Genomic DNA, 16901 nt, shown 5'->3' with positions numbered 1-16901 from the left:
CAAATAAAAATAAACAAGTATCTTATGCCAACATTTCTGACAAGAGCTAGAAAATATATAAAGTTCTTATATGGAATAGGCACAAAAATATTTAACAAAAGTAACTTTCATATAAAGATTAATCATGTACATGAATCATTAGTCAGTTTTAGTTAAAATTAACAAAATTACAAGTTTTAGATTCACTTCACATACTAGATGAAGACAAAGTGCAAAAACAATATTTGAGTATGCATTTATGGCAAAACTACTAAAGCAATTTTCTGTCAAACTTATTAACCATGCTAAAGGATGAGCTGTTACTCTTATTTTATTTATTTTAAACTGGGTAGGCATTTAGGTTTTAAAGACTTTTGGGGAGACCCCAAAGGCAAACCTGGGGTGCTCAGAAACTCCTGTTTCTCTTCAGCCCTGCACATGAAAGAAGGTTAAAGTCATCAGGAAGAGTAAGATAAACACTTGGTAGCTTAACAACTTGGTAGATTTCTGATGATAGACTTGGGGCAATTGGGATGTAGCTGCAATGCTGGCCAGAAGAGCCAGAGGAGAAAAGGAGGAATGAGCAATAATGTGAAAGGGGATAGTGGCTTCATGAGCTGGAGAGTAGGGATACAGATTAATCTGGGTGTTACATGAATTACAGAGATGATACAGGATAATGGACCTCTTTTCAGGGCCTGGGTGTTGAAATACCCAAAATTTTTCTGTGAGGGGAAACGGGAGCACCCCAAGAAAAACCCACTTTCATGTTCAGGGTGCCAAATAACCTACCTTCAACGTGTCCTGGATAGCCAGGGAAGTTTGAGTTAGAATATCGTATAATGCTGAGGTCGAGGCTCTGTAATAGCTGAGATGTACATATAAACAGAGCTGGAAGAAATGAAGGGAGTAAACAGTGGATCAGTAATCAAGGGGGTAATGGTCCTTTTTTAATATTGCCCTGGCGTGAGGTGAAAATTCCACATCCATGGGCCACTATGGTGGAGGGGGGAACAGAGGTGGAGAATGTTCAGAAGGCTGACACTGTGGGTTATCGAAGGTAGTTAATCGCAGCAGAGGTGATACAGGGTTCAGTTGTGGAGGAGGGGGAGAGAGTGGGAGCTGATCTTGTACAGGTAAGTTATCCAGGTGTTCCTCAGTTGTCTGGTAAAATTTATGTCATCTGGGTATACTGGTTTGAGTGGCTTGGGAAATGATGGGATGCTTGTCTGTTATAGTTGACTTATCTGAACAGGTAGCTTGTGATGTTAGCAATTCCAGGGAGTCAATCCATTACAAAGAAAAGACAACTCTTCCTGGGACTCCCGTTGAAAAGTATTTATGCAATTTCTTTCGGCCATTTTCATACACTTTTGGCAGTCGTTTTCGCTAGTACTCACCACCTGAGTGAAAACAGACTGTAAGCAGCCCACAGGTGCGCCAGGTAAATAGGTGAGAGGAGGCTGAACACCCAGTGTCCATCAAGTCTCAGACAGACTATGCTCCCTCGAGCGCATGTGCGGTTCCAGACATCTAAGGGCATCACAGACCTGTTATTGCTCTGTTTCATGCAGCTAAACACCACTTGTGGCTTAAAGGGTGAGCATGTTTGGTGGAATGGAATCCAATATTGAGTCTCTCAGATTTCAAGTCAAGCACCCTAGCCACCTGGCCACTCAGGGCCAAAACAGAAGAGTGTGGTAAAATAATTACTCTTGTAACACACATAAATTTTAAAGTGAGGAATATTTTTCTACTGCACAAAACAAACCCAGCCAGCTAGCTCTAAAATCCAGAGCTCTACCACCTTAATAGAAACATCAGTATTTGTTCCACAAAACGTTTAGAAGAAATTCCTCCAAATATGTATTTTTTTTATTAAAATAAATTATCAAAAGTCTGAATTCTAGAAGAATCTTAAACATGCTAATGAATCTTGATTCATAGTTTTAATTCACTGTCTGCATTAATTTATTTACTATGTAGAAATATTCCTTACTGATAAATATAAACAATTCGCAAAACTTATGAATGTTCTTAAAACACTAAAGCTAAAGTGCAAGTCAAGGTATACCTAGCAGCCATTAACCTCTAACTTACAAACTTGTGTATATACTCTTCACTTCCAGATTGGTTCACATATTCCATCATAGTAAATAAATTTGTTTTGAGCCTATTACAATATTAAGTATAAAGAAATTATTAAGCAAATTGAGTGAAATTTCTAACTTTCAATGTAAAATACATAATTCATCAGTAAAATTGAGATTAATTTACACACTTGAGTATTTTTATTTATATTTCTCATGTCATTCATATGTTTACTAAAACCATTTAACCAACAAAAGTTAACTTTTTTTACCTGAAAATTTATTTCTGATAAACATTTATCTGTTCACACAGAACAATTTGGTTCCTTCATGCATTTTCATATGAGAGTGCAAGCCACTAGCATTAAGCTACCTCATATCTAAAAAACACGTGTTTAACATGAACTGTGGTAGTGCATGATGTCATCATAATTCAGCGATAGACCTCCATTAATAGGAGGAAGACATAAACTTCTTGTGCAGTATCTCCCCCTAAACACTTGCATTTGGACCAGAATTAGGAAAGATAGGTGGGAACGTATATATCAGAAATACATTTTCAGATAAGGAGAGTATTAACTGGCCAGATGACACCTCATAGAACAGTTAGAATCTCACATTAAAATGGCAGAATGACTGGTGCAAACGTTAAACCTAGGTCAGCTACCTGCATAATGTGCCCAAAGGAAAAACTCATAAAGTATGATACTCAATGCCAAGAACTTCAAAGAGGCAAACCCCTGGGAGACTGCATTTCATCTCAACAAATATATTATCTTTGCCCAGAAGGAAATACAAAAGAACCCCGAGCAGTAGCACATAAGCAGTTGGCAAACCAAAAATCTGTGGTATGGTCAGGACTTGATCAGACCATACTGTGTGTGACTGACCTTGGACTCATCTGGACAGAGTAGAATGGGGGTGGTGAACTCATCCTGCTGCAGGAAGAGAGCTGTTTGAGGAATGACCAACACTACACATACAGTGCCACCAATACCACACTTCATACAATACAATATTGTGCTGTACATAATTAGTGAGGAACACTCCAATGACCAACACCCCCTGGTAAGTGGCAAGTATTTCCCATGCTCCACTTGGAGAAGAGAGAGGAAGACCTGGGACCTGGAGAATTCCCAAGATTGCCAATGGATGTCTGCCAGAAAGGTCCTTTACTGGAGATAGTGCAATGGTTGAATGTGAAACCCTAGTTTTAAAAGCTGGCAAGTGTGAACTAAAGAAGTAGGCATTAACTTTTCTGGTGCTGGCTTTTCTCATGATATTCCAGGAAAGGTATGTTCTGTGTCAGACAACTGAGTAACTTCATACCACAAGGATACCTCTAAAGGTCTTGTGGAACACTGCACCTCGACACTGGGAACTAATAGCCAGGGTGATGAGTTAAGCACTTTCCATTACCTCTGGACTGAAAGTGATGCAGATTTTGGGAAATAAACATATCTTGTTGGGCAACACAATCCACCTGACAGTATTCTATAAAACAAAAGAAAAAATGTACTTACCTTTCTCAAGGACAGTGTGTAGAACACTGATTGGAGGGAATCAAATTCACACAACAGATAAAACAGCAAGATGATGAAAATAATGGAAGATCATCTACATGCCAGTTTGAGGGATCTTGTCTAAGGGTTGGCAAAAATGAGATGTAAGAGAGTAACACAGGTGATGAATCTGATGTGATGAAATATAAAATAGAGAGAAAGGGAAGCACTATGGCATAAACATCTGAATGATGATGACCACAGGTGAGAAGGAGAAGGGAATTTGTCTTCAGAGAAAAACATGAGGCCAACTACTCAAATGGAGCACATGTAAGAGCATGCAAAACCATGTGAAAACAGACAAAAATGGGACCACAGTAGGACGATAAAGAGGAAGGAAGTGGCAAATGGACCACTGTTGAAAAAAAAAACACACCACTTTCACTGATAGATAACAGAAATGAAGGGTAGGAAAAGATTTACATGGTTGGAGAGGTCAACTATGCAGGCAATGAATGAGAGATATCTCACATGTGAAGATGAAGAGACAACAGTCCTCGGGTGAGAGACAAGTGATTTGAGGAAAAATAAAAGAGCAGGAACAGGGGAAAGAATCAGAGTCCTGGACAACAATTGACAAAGTAGAAAAAAACAGAGCTGTGCAGGCCAAAGAGGTGTAATCAACAGGTCCAAACAAGGAGTGTTATGTATCAAAGCAAAGACATGATGGATAAGATGAATAGAAAGATAAGACCAGCTTTGGTTGAGAACATTGACTACCAGGGATGAAGGATGAAGTAATGAAGATCAGAAGAGGGGAAGTTTGTTGTTAAGAAGAATGGAGAAGGCATTGATGAGAAAGTGTGCAAATCAAGAGCAAAAACAATTAGAAACCAAGGTTAGAGAGACAACTCTGTAGATAAAATCTTGTCCAGTGGAGAAAGGCTATTCACTTCCAAATTCAGAGTCCTTAGCAAAGGATGAGCCATAGCCAGGACATCCAGTACATGAGCCCAAAACAGCAGGTCCAATGAAAAGAGGGATAAAATAGTAACATGCCTGACAGATAGTGAGAAGTTTGGGTTCAATGAATGCTATTTTTGAGTCCACATGCTCATAATCATGTTTATTCAAAGATGCTCCCCAGCCCAACAGAAAATCATCTGTGAAGAGATGTAGATCCAGTAAAAAGGGTGGGGAGACAAAGGCATGCAAACCATGATTTTAGCATGGTTAAGCCATTAAAACAAGTCCTCAAGAAGAGGAGAGATGCACAGTCAAGAACAATGGATCTCAAGAAAGGTTCTACTAGTCTTACAATACCCACTTGAAGAGGCACATGTATGAAAAGCTTAAAGAAATTATTTGTTCTGGGAAGCCAGAATCCCCATAAGTGAAAGAACCTTGCACACAAGGATGAAAAGGATAAGCATGGAATCTTGGTGACAAGACTTTTCACTGCTTGTAGGTGAAGTAGTGAAGGCTAAGACCAACTAAGATGGGGGTTGAAGAATACAGCTAGAAGTACCAAATACTGGGTAGGCATGACAAAAGATTTGGAAGGCTTAACAAGCTAGTTCAGTCAAACAATTTCCCAATGAAATATGCCAGTGTGTAAGAAAAATATTCCTAAAAAGGCCCAAGGAGAAGCCAAAAGTCCAGGAAAAATAAAAAAGAGCATGAAACTGTAAGATGTGATTCTGATGGAAGAAATGAAGAAAACATGTGGAGGACTGGGTGAAAAAAAACACTGTATAAAAAAAGAAATTCTTCATTTAAAACTGAGAGACGAAAAGAAACTAGTTGAGAGACAATAGGTTGATTTTTTACCACCAGTCCCTGGTTTTCTTTGTGACGACAAAAAGGTGAGAATAATAATGCAGAATAAGGTTACATATTATTTCAATGGCATTCTTGGCCTACAGATTTGAAACTACATCTTGAAATGCTTAAGATAAATGGGATCAGAGGGAGCAGGAAAGAAAACCAGAAAAGGCAAAAGGGAAAGGAGGAGAAAAGATGTGAAGGGGAATCCCATGGGTGAGAAAACAAGGAACCTATTGGTCAGTCAAAAATGGAGACCAAAGGCTGAAGAAAGATAGATGGGCTCCCACAGGGCAGTTACAGCTGAGATAAATGATAACCATAGCATTGGGAAGAAGGAGGCTAGGAAGCTGGAATGGGAAAGGGAGATGTGGATACAGCCTATCTAGAAGCAGGAACAAAAAGACAATTTTGAGAAAAATAAGAAACCAACACAGACAATGGGGTGCCTCAACTTAGGTCTCCAGTAAGTTAAAATCACTGCCAAAGACTTTCAAGCAATAAAATAGAGCCCTACAATGATTATGGAGATAAGTATAAGGGAGACAAGCATGCATTAGCTAGGAGAGCATTCCATCCTAATAAGTACTGACAACAAAGAAACCAAGTAAAAAGGGATAGAGTAGAAGATGAAATGTAGGCCAGTGTGGTAAAAAGAAGAGAAATAAACCTTTCCAGAAGACCTCTGAAACCAAATGAAGTGCTTCTGAAATAAGATGAAGTAGTGAGAAGTAATGCGGAAGAGTGGTAAGAAAGAGAAAAAAAAATGTGTGAACATTTGGCATTAAACAGAGGAGTAGAAGTTAAGAGATTCATCATAGACCCATTGTGGGTAAAAGAGATTCTAAAGACTGGGAACCAAGGAATGGAAATGAAAATTGGCTGTAAGCCAGGATAAAAGAATAGAGTTATGCAGAAGACAAGGCATGTTAGTACTGGTGTGCAACTGTTTGAGAAATAAGTGCACATGGATCCTAATGTCAAGTGAAGCAGGGAAGATAAAGTAATCTTGAGGATGAGTTTCATGTAGTAAAATATGGGAGGGATTGAAATACACAGGGAAAAGAGAAAGAACATACTTGTGAAATTATTTCAAGGAAGAATTAGAATGGTGAGGATTTTATTTCCACAAATATAGCTGTGCTTATAGGAAATCCTGGTGGTGGAATAGCCAGTCAAAATCATCATAATCCTAATCACGTTCAAAATATGGAGAAGGTCCATGATGCATGAAGAAACTCACAACCCATTGAATAATGGTTGTTATTTCCTCCACAGAAATGAGCCATCAGTAGCCACAGGTCCCACATTAATAACATTGTCACTATCATGGGACAACGTGGAAATTACAATCACTTGAGAATTCATTACAGTGGGAGATCACCAAATATGTTTTGTTTTCCAAGTTAATTAAAGAAACCAGAAACACTAAACGATGCATATCTGCTGAAAGGTTAACTCATTTGTAAGCTATTGCAAGTTTCAAATAATTGACTTATAATTTTGGGACATGTTGATTCTAGAAAATGCCGAGGGAAAAGAACAAAGTTAAATAGAGCAAAGGTGCATTAGGGAGTTACTGTAAAGCAAGTTATCTCACCCTCCTACTGGTGGAAAGCTATTGTTACATAGTGATGACATCATACACTTGCACAGTTCATATTAAACAAGTTTTTAAGTGGGAGGTAGCTGAAGGCTAGTGGCATGCAAATTTTGCAGACAAATGCACAAAGAAATAAAGCTATTCTGCATGGAAGGTGAGGGTGAGGGTGAGGATCTTCTTAAAATCAAAGATCCACAAGCAATTTGGTGAATAAATAGGATTTTACAATACATTAAGCAATACATTTTAAAATAACAAGCTACTTTAACATGCAACCATTTGTAAAGGTGGACAGAGTAGAATTTTCCTGCTCATTTAATATAGTTTTCTAAGAGGCACTTAAATATTCAATAAAATAAAAAACAAACAAACTGAAAGTTAAAATCCAGACTACAGTCTTCTTATTGTTTTGAAGCATTTTATAGTTCTTAAAACTTATGTGTTGGCACATGGTTATAAATTTCATTACAAAGTAATATTATCAAAAAGCAAATTATCAGTAGCAAATTTTTAAACTCTGTGCCATGTTAATCAATAATGTACAAACATGTTTTTAATTATTTTCAAAAATCAAATAAACTATTCTCATAACTTTCATCTCATGATAAAAATTTCTAAAAAGGAAAGTAAGTTTTGTACTTTTTTCCTGAGGTAACTAGTTTGAAATTTTAGTATTAAGCAAAGCCATGAGTGTTTCAAAAGATAGTCACAGAAAGAAAACTTGGAAGCATAGTTATTTATTTATTTTTCTGAATTTTCATATCAAACATCTAATGACATATTTGCTTAAAAGTTTAAAATAATTTATACTTTAGAAAAAGATGAAAATACTGACAGTTGTCTAAGTAATGTATATTGAAATTACAAAATGAAAAAAACTAGCTCAAAACTTTTCAATAACAACATTTTAGCATATCAAACATAAAGTTATAATTATCTTAGATGAACATGAAACCATAATCTCAAATTACAAAATCTTACATTTAGATAACTGCTTTTTTCTTTCCTTTTAGAATTTAACAAATATTTCAGAACAAAACAAAAGAAATACCCACGTGGACAATGAGGTATGCCATTAGCATATACTTCTCCTGGTTGGCTGTTTTGATGTATGGTGAAATTCGGCATGGTAGGGGAAGGCATGTTAGGGATAGCACCATTTATTGGTTGAGTCCCATTACCTGAAGAAAGCAGAGTTCATAGATTTAATATTTTCTTATAATTACATGTTCAATGTTCAGGATTTCTGCCCTTTAAACAAATAGCATCTAATATATTAAAAATAAAGGTGTCCAGTTAAACTGTAATATGAAATAGAATATATAAATGCTGAGAAGCTTACTTTCTTAAATTATACATACAGTACTTGCTTTATCAATGATAATTACTTACTGAAAAAGTTTCAAAACTATTAAATTTATATAATGGCAAGAATTAATTAGCTTTTTGGAGGAAAGCCAGATCCAATGAAAATAAAATCTCAAAGGCAGATTTAGCAAGAAGATGTTATAACCAAGTTCTTTAATGTTAAATTTTAGCATAATCACAATATTTGTCCATTAGTTCTGTCCAAGATAATTATAGCAAAAGTGATCTATATCAATTGGTCTTAACAGCTCAGATTCTACTTATATTTTCTGCTAAGGTTAAACATTTATTTAATTTGTTTAAGGCTAGCAGATCAATAAGGAAAAATAATATAACATTGTAAATTTCTTAGAGGCACCACATTTATAATAAAGTATAATTTCATATCATGATTTACACACATCCAAAAACTTCCTAAGAAATCCAATAATAATATTTTTGCTATAAATAAAAACCAAATACAGATTAACACAACACATTTTATTTTTAAATGTAGTTGATGAACAAAAGCTCATTTTCGCACATCAGCAGTTTTAGAAGTTCTCTCAAGAAGTTTGTCTAGCAACCACTTTTTTCCCACTGGAAACAACTTTGTGATAAACAAACTGTGTATTTTATAACCATACTTGGTCTGAATTGTTTAGTTTTTGTTACTACACTGAAGAAATACCAACAATCAGAAACTGAAAAAAGGAAATCAAACATTTCTTCTATTCCTGTAATCAAAACTTCATACTCTCCAGTTACTGGAGTCTTAACTTTTCCAAGTAAATGCCATGCTACATCAGCTCTGTCTACAGAAACCACCTTACTAAGCAGTATATATATCCTGTTACATGATTTGCATTTCTCCATAATGTATAGTAATGAGCAGAAATTTCATCTCATCCTTAATCAAGTTGATTACTGTTGCATTTAGTATTTATGTACAAATTTGACAGAAAGTATAACTGTCATTGGATTTTCATGATGTAAAGTACAGAAATGTGAGTGCACATTCAACAATATCTTCTGACAATGGGCAACAAACTTTTGGATTTATCACTGATGCAATATGTGAACAACATGATAAAATTTGAGAAAATGTAATTGTACTGGATTGTCAAGAAAGCTTTTAATTTTCAAAAATACGAAAATATATATGAAATACACTTAAACAAAATGAACATGAAAGTAATATCCTCAGACTCTCTCTAGAAATACTGTAATCCTGGACATGAAATCTTGAATATAAAGCACCATATATTTTCTTTCAACTTAAAGTTGTACTAATAAAAACACTGTATGCTCCTTTACATTTACTAAGCATGTTTTGGCATAATCCATATACATGTAAAAAGCCACGGATTCTTGTACCACATCTCCCTTTTTACACAGATGCCTCTCCCTATGCATATGATGTAATCACTTACCCCTACCCCAACAAAAAGGTCAATTAATTTTGAAATCCAAAACAGTTCAAAAGGTCATTTTTATTTTGCTTTTACAATTTTCACCTTACTCTCTTCATTATATAATTTTAAAATGTATGACTTAAATTTTTTTGTCTAAAGAGGGATCATTTCTTTTTTTGCAGGATAAGTATTCAACTACAAATACAATTATGTAAAATAATTTTTCAGCAAAACTAAAACATACAAAAATTCACAAAAAAGTTGATATTTTGTACCCTTGTCCATAGGTTTCATTTTATATTTAAAAAGCATTGTGTTTTTCTCAAAAGTGTTTTATCTATATATAACATATTGAAAAAACCAGAAAGGTTAAAGTGCATACTTATATTAAATGGCTTATTTCCTCTTCCTTTAATATGCACATATGTAACATATACTACACGGCCAAAGGTATGTAAACACCCGACCATCAAACCCATATGTACTTGTTGAACTCCTCATTCTGAAACTACGGACATTAATATGGACTTGATCCACCCTTTGCTGCTAAAACAGCCTCTACTCTTCTGGGAAGACTTTTCACTAGATTTTGGAACATTGCTGTGGGGATTCAGCCACAAGAGCATTAGTGAGGTTGGGCGAGAAGGCCTGGCTCAAAGTCAACGAGCCAATTCATGCCAAAGGCATTCAATGGGGTTTGAGGTCAGGGTTCTGTGCAGGCCAATCAAGTTCTTCCACACCAACCTTGGCAAACCATGTCTTTATGGACCTCATTTTGTGTACGGGGGCATTGACATGCTGAAACAAAAAATGGCCTTCCCCAAACTGTTACCACAAAATTGAAGCACACAATTCTCTAGAATGTCATTGTATGCTGTAGCATTAAGAGTTCCCTTCACTGGAACTAAAGAGCCTAGCTCAAACAATGAAAAAGAGCCCCAGACCATTATTCCTCCTCCACAAAACTTTACAGTTGGCACTATGCATTCAGGCAGGTAACATTCTCTTGGCATCCACCAAACCCAAATTCATCCATCAGACTTCCAGATAGTAAAGTGTGATTCATCACTCCAGAGAATGCGTTTCCACTGCTCTAGTTTCCAATCGTAGTGTGCTTTACACCACTCTATCCAACACTTGGTATTGTGCATGGTGATCTTAGGCTATGGAAAGTCATTTCACGAAGCTCCAGATGAACAGTTCTTGTGCTGAAATTGCTTCCAGAGGCAATTTAGAACTCAGTAGTGAGCGTTGCAACTGTAGACAGAAGATTTTTACACGCTACGAACTTCAGCACTAGGCAGTCCTGTTCTGTGAGCTTGTGTGGCCTACTGCTTCGTGGCTGAGCTATTATTGCTCCTAGACATTTTCACTTCACAATAACAGCACATACAGCTGACCAGGGCAGCTTTAACAGGGCAAATATTTGACGAACTGACTCGTTGGAAAGGTGGCATCTTATGACAGTGCCATGTTGAAAGTCCCTGAGCCCTTTAGTATGATCCATTCTACTGCCAATGTTTGTCTATGAAGATTGCATGGCTGTATACTTGATTTTATGCACCTGTTAGCAATGGGTGTAGCTGAAATAGTCAAATCCACTTATTAGAAGGGGTGTCCACATAGTTTTGGCTATGTAGTGTGTGTGTGTATATATATATATATATATATATACATACAAATAAATTTTTAGATCCCGCCTAGAACTTTATACAGGAATTTTCAAATATAAAGTTTTTTCTTTTATTTTTGTGGGGAGTATCAATTTACATTCTTTACAGAAAGATTTTAAGATCATACTTTACTAATTTTAGGTATATCTTTGACATTTTAATTCATAATTTGTTTATATACCTGTAGCTATACTTTATTTGTAGTCAACATAAAATGCATATTATGTTCTGTAATGAGATATGGTTTATGGGTTGGTAAAATTTTTTTATATTATTTCATTTTTATAAATAACTTCATTGCCAACTGTAAATTCATACAAATAAACATATTTTACTAAAAGATATAAAGAAGAGAAATGAACGTACTTGTCATGCAGGTAATGCTGATCTCACCTGACGTGGGTGTGATAGCGGGACTGGCAAGGCCATTATGGACAGTACCGACCTGTGGAAGCTGTGTGGCTGCCATTGTCACCATGGGATTCAGGTACCCACCCTGAGCTGCAGCAGCCATCAATGCTGCTTGCTGTTGCATGAACTGGAATTCATTAGAACATTGTAATAATCAAAGACAAACAAAAGAAAAACATATAAAGATGGTAGTCTTCTATGGTAAGGCTCAACTTCAGTTCTTACAAAGTAATAACAGTTTATTCTATAAGACAGAAAGTATGAATAGTAATCAGATAAAAGTAAAAATTAACTGCACCTTGAACAAGCAGATTTGTATACTTATGAAATTGTTAAACTAATTTGGAACATTTTCCTTAATTCTGTTAACAATAATTTGAATAAAGAAACATGCAATTTTTTTTATAATAAGCTCTCTAAGTATGATCATATTTATCACAACGTATTTTTGATACTGTGCAAAAGAAGTAATTACTATTGATTAAAAATAACAAAAAGATTGTCAAGAAAAATATTAGGATGAAAATGTAGGAAAAATGTAATGTTATATTTTTTCTAATGTGCATGTGCACTGTTTCTGGCAGTCTATACCAGTAAAAGTTGTAAGCCATTCGTATGATGCTTTAAATATTTGAAAGCTAAACCCACTTGCCTGTTAAAACTTTCAGACTTCATCTCTAAACAGTCAATTTTAATGAATGTTTTGTAGTTTCTTCCAAGCCTATCTGTTTGTTGTTGTTGTTGTTTTTTTTACAAATTAAAGAAGCACAGCTTCATTTTTACATAGGAAAAAAATTAATAAATACCAGTGATGGTCAAAACTACATTATTAACAACTATAAAGTTAGAATGGATTTGACCAATCAAACACACATTAACAAAATCAAAAAATATGAAATGCAATGTTTAATATAAGGATACAGGTAGAATTATGTGACAGTACAGGTATGATGTACATGCAGGAAAGAAAGAAGAGTAAATGCACATAATAATGTGTCACAGAAGAGTTTAAACAGCAAGAGATCTAGTAGACTAAACACAGTTATGTATCTCAAGCTTATTAAATCCTCCATTTGTTTTTGTAATATCAGATAATACTAACATTTAATAAATAAGATAATTAATAGTAAAAGAAAAACTACATGAAAAAAAACAAGGAAAACAAGGTACTAGTACGACTTCACTCAAGTGCCCTAAGAAAGTATATACTAAAATAAATAAAAATGTATATGGCACTTACCTGGGCATAAGCACCATAAGCACCAAAGTGGTTGAATACGAAAGGATTAAGCAAGCCCATATTTCCAGCCATTTGCTGCATTCTTCTTAACTGTCTTTCTTTTTCTGTATCTGCAAACTTTACAACCAAACTGGATGATGCGCCCTAGGAAAGGACAGATTAAATAAAACATTTTAAATATCTATGCAACATTTGATATTGCAAAATCAACATGAGAAAGCACTGTAGTATAAGATCAAAAATGTAATTATTGTCACACAATATAAAAACACTATTCACTGATACTACATTTTACACAACCCACGATGTTATACCACAATGTCAGATCTATGTATATCTAGCATCCTTAAATCGGTTCAGGAAAATTAGTGAAATAATAATTTTTTTTATATAAAATAATGTAAATGACAACATTAATTACTAAGCAAGATCACATAAACTGAAGTAGACACTACTGCATATGAGGAGATGCAGTCATATCTCCAATAATTTTTGTACACCATAAATGTTTTGGATTTTGCTTTAAAAAATAGAAATCACAAGGCTAGTGGAATACAGAAAAACTTCTACTAAAACCAGTGAGTCCACAAAATATATTTTTAAGAATTTAAGAGCAAATGCTTAAAATAATCTATTACAATAAAATTAAGTTTCTGCCTGTCCACAAAAAGCACACACAGATGCACATGCTTTGGCACTTCATTTCAATGGATTTAACTAAAAGGCAGATGTAAATATACTTTTATAGACATTTTGTGAAACAGCATGTTAAAAGCTTATCAAAGTTTTTGCATTAGGTTATAAATGGTAACATTTTCTTACACTGAAAATGTATTTCGGATAAGTACTCACCTCACTGCACCAGTCTTTATACCCAACCCATTTTGTGCCACTATTGAACATGTACATAGCATGTGAATACCCTCCAACATTTGTACAGCACTACTTACAGTCATGTGAAAAAGTTAGGATACCCTATGAAAGCCTGTGTATTTTTGTAACATTTTTGGATATATGGATATTTAATCTCAATTGTAACAATACTGAGAGATTAAAGTAATATAACTAAACAATTAAAACTGAAGAAAAGACTTTTCAAGATCTTCTGTAAATGTAATTCTACAAACATGCATATTCTAACTGAGGAAAAAGTTAGGACACCCCCACATTTATTCCCACTTAAAATGGCTCAACTCACACACAGGTGTATCACACAAGGTGCACATGATTAGAAGATCGTTACTCAGCATTCTGAATGAGGCTTGCCATATTTAAACCTCAGACATTTAGTTTGGTGCGCTCCTGACTGTTGAAGTGAGAGTGAGCACCATGGTGAGAGCAAAAGAGCTGTCTGAGGCCTTCAGAAAGAAGATTGTAGCAGAACAAAATAATTTGAAATCAGCCATTCCACTGTCTGGAAAATAATCAACAAGTGGAGGGCTTTCAAAACAACTGCCAACATGCCCAGGTCTGGTCGTCCAAGCAAGTGCACCCCGAGAGCAGACAGCAAGATGCTAAAAGAGGTCTCCAAACATCCTAACATGTCATCACAGGATCTACAGCAAGCTCTGGCTACTGTTGATATGAAAGTGCATGCCTCTCCAATCAGAAAGAGACTGCACAAGTTTAACTTGCATGGGAGGTGTGCAAGGAGGAAACCTTTGCTCTCTAAAAGAAACATCAAGGCCAGACTGAAGTTTGCCAGAGAGAATGTAGACAAAGACCAGGACTTCTGGAATGATGTCAAAATTTGAATTATTTGGACACCAGAATAGAGGACATGTTTGGCATAAACCAAATATAGCATTCCAGGAAAAGAACCTCATACTAACTGTGAAGCATGGAGGTGGAAGTGTCATGGTTTGGGGCTGCTTTGCTGCAGCAGAACCAGGACAGCTTACAATCATAGAATCCACCATGAATTCTAGTGTGTATCAGAAGGTGCTTGAGGAACATGTGAGTCCATCTGTAAGAAAATTAAAGCTGAAGCAGAACTGGACCCTGCAACACGACAATGACCCAAAACATACCAGTACATCTGCCAAGGAGTGGCTGAAAACTAAGAAATGGAGAGTCCTGGTATGGCTGAGTCAAAGCCCAGATTTTAATCCCATTGAGATGCTGTGAGGTGACTTGAAACGGGCTGTACATGCAAGAAACCCCTCAAACATCTCACAGCTGACAGAATTCTGCATTGAGGAGCGGGCCAACTTTCTTCAGACAGATGTCAGAGACTGGTAGATGGCTACAAGAAGTGCCTCACTGCAGTTATTTCAGCCAAAGGGGGTAACACTAGCTATTAGGGGGTAAGGGTGTCATAACTTTTTCCTCAGTTAGAATATGCATTTTTGTAAAATTACATTTACAGAAGATCTTGAAAAGTCTTTTCTTTAGTTTTAATTGTTTAGTTATATTCCTATAATCTCTCAGTATTGTTAAAATTGAGAATAAATATCTATATATCCAAAAATGTTACAAAAATACACAGGCTTTCATAGGGTATCCTAACTTTTTCACATGACTGTATATTCCTTTGCTATTGCTGGTCAAACCTAACTTTCAAGAATAAGCAGGCTCTAAAAGAAAAACACCAGCAGTGTGGAGGAAGGATGGAAAGTATGTGTGAGGAGGTAAGTACCTACCAGAAACACATTTTCAGTGTAAGAAAATGTTAACTTCTGATACAGTCTTATGCCAATTCACACAAAACTAGAATCCTACATTGCAAAGCTGATGTATGTACTCAATATTGAAATCAAGTACCAAGAATGAATGAGTGTCCTCTGAGATGAAATTTTACCAAGCTTGGAGTACCACATCACATCTAAAGCAAGTACGTCTCTTTACCCTTAAAGCAGGAAATGAATCTGATATGGACAGAAATAAAAAAAAAGGATGTGTATAAGTGCAATTCGTTCAGAGAGGTGCAATCCACAGTAAAACATAAACTGAACAATCTAGGTAGATGCCCAACCTCAACTAGGCAGACAACATTCCGTAACTTATCCTTGACATTAGTTGGCTGACAATCAAAACACATAAAACATATTTTAGTGGCTAGGGCATGTGGACCATGTTACATATACTCGTCAACCCAAATTATAAATAAGTAGAATTATGAAGAGGAAATTAGCAGTTGAGTAAAACCAGACAAACTTATAAAACCACTGTAGGAACAAGAAGTACTATAAACCAAACCTGACATTATGGGGTAATGATGTTGCCTCAACTCAACAGTAAGAACAGAATAATATCTGCAGCATGTATTACAAGCAAAAAACATAGCCCATCTAACCATAATTGCAGAGAAGAGAACATGAAACATTCACTCAACTGTAGGAACAGTGTATGTATGTCCTGCTGCCAGTATTATGAGGCAGACAAACTCCCTCAAATTCAATTGGAGGAGTAGGGAATGAACCTCCTGCAACTAGAATTAACAAGAAGAAGGGCATTTGCTGCACATGATTGGAGGAACAAAGCAATGTCATTCTGAACCTGCTATGATATGAGGATCCAGTATAGGCTGGTATTTCTCCAACTGACAGTTGTCTACATTGGAAAAAGCATCCAAGGGAAATTAAAGGAGAAATACCAGCTTTGCTTTCTTCTCACTGAGTGGAAAATAATGAGTGTACGGTAAATTAAAATTCTATAATACATTCATGAGAAAGTCTCCAAATTATATCACTAAATCAACTTGGAACTGGGAAGAACTCCCTTGCTCCAGTGAAATAAAAAAAAAAAAGGGAGTGGGGGAGTAGTAAATGTTGTGGGGTGTCTGAGAAAAGTGCAGTTGGTGTTCCCTAGTCCCTAT

General features: G+C 35.7%; 1 protein-coding gene across 8 annotated transcripts in view; it reads right to left on the bottom strand.

The window, feature by feature from the left end:
• LOC143249165 (CUGBP Elav-like family member 4) overlaps positions 1-16901 on the bottom strand; it is a 489962-nt gene that overhangs the window by 50604 nt on the left and 422457 nt on the right. For 7 of the 8 annotated variants that reach the window (XM_076498610.1, XM_076498609.1, XM_076498608.1 and 4 more), the window contains 3 exons: positions 13085-13228; positions 11800-11971; positions 8054-8179 (listed from right to left, as the gene is read on the bottom strand). In XM_076498610.1, coding sequence (XP_076354725.1) covers positions 8054-8179; positions 11800-11971; positions 13085-13228 — 442 coding nt within the window. The remainder of the gene's footprint in view (positions 1-8053; positions 8180-11799; positions 11972-13084; positions 13229-16901) is intronic. The other variant, XM_076498612.1, reaches the window with a different exon arrangement.

Source organism: Tachypleus tridentatus, chromosome 4 (assembly GCF_004210375.1).
Source record: "Tachypleus tridentatus isolate NWPU-2018 chromosome 4, ASM421037v1, whole genome shotgun sequence".
NCBI classification, from domain to species: Eukaryota; Metazoa; Arthropoda; class Merostomata; order Xiphosura; family Limulidae; genus Tachypleus; species Tachypleus tridentatus.
The sequence above is the reverse complement of the archived record's forward strand: the minus strand, read 5'-3'. Positions and strand labels throughout refer to the sequence as shown.